General features: G+C 42.2%; 3 protein-coding genes across 4 annotated transcripts in view; 1 reads left to right on the top strand and 2 right to left on the bottom strand.

Annotated features, from left to right (window-relative positions):
- Window positions 1-1,955, bottom strand: part of LOC138044944 (uncharacterized) — a 5,200-nt gene extending 3,245 nt beyond the window's left edge. Inside the window, exons 1-2 of the mRNA XM_068891321.1 lie at window positions 489-1,955; window positions 1-426 (exon numbers count right to left, since the gene is read on the bottom strand). The exon at window positions 1-426 is cut by the window's left edge and continues 1,000 nt beyond it. Of these exons, the coding sequence (XP_068747422.1) occupies window positions 1-426; window positions 489-1,955 (1,893 nt within the window). The remainder of the gene's footprint in view (window positions 427-488) is intronic.
- Window positions 1-2,500, top strand: part of LOC138046918 (pyruvate dehydrogenase protein X component-like) — a 60,334-nt gene that overhangs the window by 20,160 nt on the left and 37,674 nt on the right. The window lies entirely within an intron of this gene.
- LOC138046915 (uncharacterized) overlaps window positions 2,103-2,500 on the bottom strand; it is a 4,130-nt gene continuing 3,732 nt past the window's right edge. Inside the window, exon 6 of the mRNA XM_068893536.1 lies at window positions 2,103-2,500. This exon is cut by the window's right edge and continues 480 nt beyond it. Within this exon, the coding sequence (XP_068749637.1) occupies window positions 2,120-2,500 (381 nt within the window). The 3' untranslated portion in view covers window positions 2,103-2,119.

Here is a 2,500-nt window from a genome sequence, read left to right as displayed (position 1 = left end):
ATCAACCCGTATGCATTCTATGGGCTTGTCATCAAAGTAATTGGGCATTCTGCTTTCAAGCATTTCGAGGTCAATTATGTGCTGTGTGGCGTTCTTTGGAAAGTTGAAATGCGGCTTGACCACTCCAGCACAAGCCTTCTCTGTTGTGTCGGACTTCATGAAAAGGTAGGAGGTTGTTTGAAGCAAGGATGAATATGGATTCATGAAGTCTGTTCTGGTTGTTAACGATGGCGCATTTTCAAGTGTTAAACATTTACCCTGTCTGTGAGTAAATGTTGTGTCCAGTCTAAACCCCGCCTGATCATCACGATTGAGTAAGAGTTTGTTCCTCCCGTCTTTCAGCTGTATAGAATCAAGTCCTTTATACAATGCACTACTCCAGTGAGCATCTGGATTAAGCTTTACGGAAAACCCTTTCTTGATTTCCTGCATGTAACTTTAGCCACGCCCTTGTACCTTTTGGCAGAGATGCGGCGCTTACTTCGTACGACACAAAGCTGGACCACAGTTCCATAACCAATTTTACACGAGTATTTTTCTTGGAGATGGTCCTGGATAGCTTTGTACGTAACTTGCTTGCCCCTGGTACGATTTCCATCAAATGTTAAAACGCCTGTTCTTCTCCAAGCATCAGCGCCCACCTTTTTCGATTTGACAAATTCCTCGATGTCACTGCCAATTGTCGGGTGTTCTTTAATGATACGGCTAACTTTTTTTGTTACTTTTCTTTTCAACACGCTGTTGGCTGCTTTCAATTTAGCAGCATCTCTTTTTCCTTTCCTTTTGATAGCTGCTCTTGCTTTTTGGATGCAATCTAATCCTTCCTTAGAAACAAGTGAAGGAATCTCTCTGAGCATGGGTGTGGTAGATTCTTCAATTTCGGTGTCAGATACCACTTCATTTCCTTCGATCAATATTGGCTCATGCCGCTGGAATTCGAGAAACGCCTGCCGTGAGACTTCGACAGCTCTCTCCTCTTCCTCAGTTAGATCACAGTCGCTTGTTGACAAATAATAAGTGAAATTTAGTAACACTTGATGAAGAACTTCTGGGCTATAGAACTTTAAATATTGTGCAACATCATCAAAAAAGGAAAACCAGTTTAAGCTGTTGTCTCTAAGCCACGACAGTAGTGTCTCATTTGGTGGTGCTGGATTCACAACACCAGCAACATCTTTGGACAGGTCATCTGGATTAAATCTTGTGTTGCCAGTAGAATGGTTGGATGATTGTCCCTCATCTGCAGCTTTGCTTTCACCATGTACTGTGGAAACACTACTTTTACTGTTTCTATCGTTTTCATCAGAATCGCTTTCAATTACACTTTCTAAGTCACTCTCGCCTTCAAAACTTTCAGTGTCTGACACACTGTCTTCAATACCCATGGATTGTAAAAGAGCTGTTTCTTGAAGTTGCGCAAGCTTAATGATCTCATCGTGAATCTCTTGTGCATTCGCAATTGCCTCTTTAACTTGGTTAATTTTGAGAGTGTTATTGTCTATACCATACTTTTTCTTGGCTTGCTTGCCAGATAACCCCCAAGTTGCAGCAGATTGTATGAGTCTTCTATCAGACTCAGTTGATGCCAACTCGCACAAAGATTTCAGAGTTTCCTTGCTCATATGCTTCACACTCTTTTCATCTGGCATTGTCCTTGCAATCCAGTCAACGAAAGTTTTGTAATCCACATCTGACCTTAATTCCGTGACGTAGAGATGTTGCTGCTTGAAAATAACAACGGGTAACTGCATAAGTCTTCTCACCGCCTTGTCGGATTGATATTTCTTTTCAGGAAACTGACTCTTGTAAACGTCAAACACTTTAACTATTCCTTTCTGAGATATGTGCAACGCCATGTTGATCAGTGCATCACATTCCACACACTGTTCTTTGTGATACCTAGTGCAATATTCGGCTCGATACCTTCTATACTCTTCTAAAGAGACAGCTGTCATACGTGAGAAACGCAACTGATCATCCTGTGAGCGTGTGTTCTGATCACTGAGGTTTAAACGAACATTTCTCACAAACTTAACAAATGTTCCCTCGTTTATAGTTCCAACAACCCCCACTGGTTCACATTTGCACTGGCTGTTCTGTTGTAAATCAGTGGGGGAAACTAAAAATCCTCACAGTTTTCTTTCAAATGTCCCTCTTTGTTGGCCTCAAGCTTTTTTATGTCATCACAGTCACGTGCAACAACTAGGTCTTGAATTCTCTTGTCTTGTTCTGTAGCTTGGCCACGGGCTGCAGCCGGTTCCCAGCCTGCCATTGTAGGGTTTTCAATCTCTGTGACATCTTTGTTGTCGACTTCCACTGTAGCCTTTTCAGTCTCCATGGCTTCTTTGTTCCGCCCTTTTGCCAATTCTTCAACACTTTCACCCGGTTTCAGAAACTGACGTAAGTCAGCTTGTGGTGCAGCCTCACCTCCTTTTTTGCTGTCTCTGCACTTCTTTACTCGCTTTGTAACAGACTCTTTTCGCTGTAGTAAAGTCAATTC

The sequence above is a fragment of the Montipora capricornis genome, chromosome 4 (assembly GCF_036669925.1).
Source record: "Montipora capricornis isolate CH-2021 chromosome 4, ASM3666992v2, whole genome shotgun sequence".
Lineage (NCBI taxonomy): Eukaryota > Metazoa > Cnidaria > Anthozoa > Scleractinia > Acroporidae > Montipora > Montipora capricornis.
This window is presented reverse-complemented; position numbering and strand designations above follow the sequence as displayed.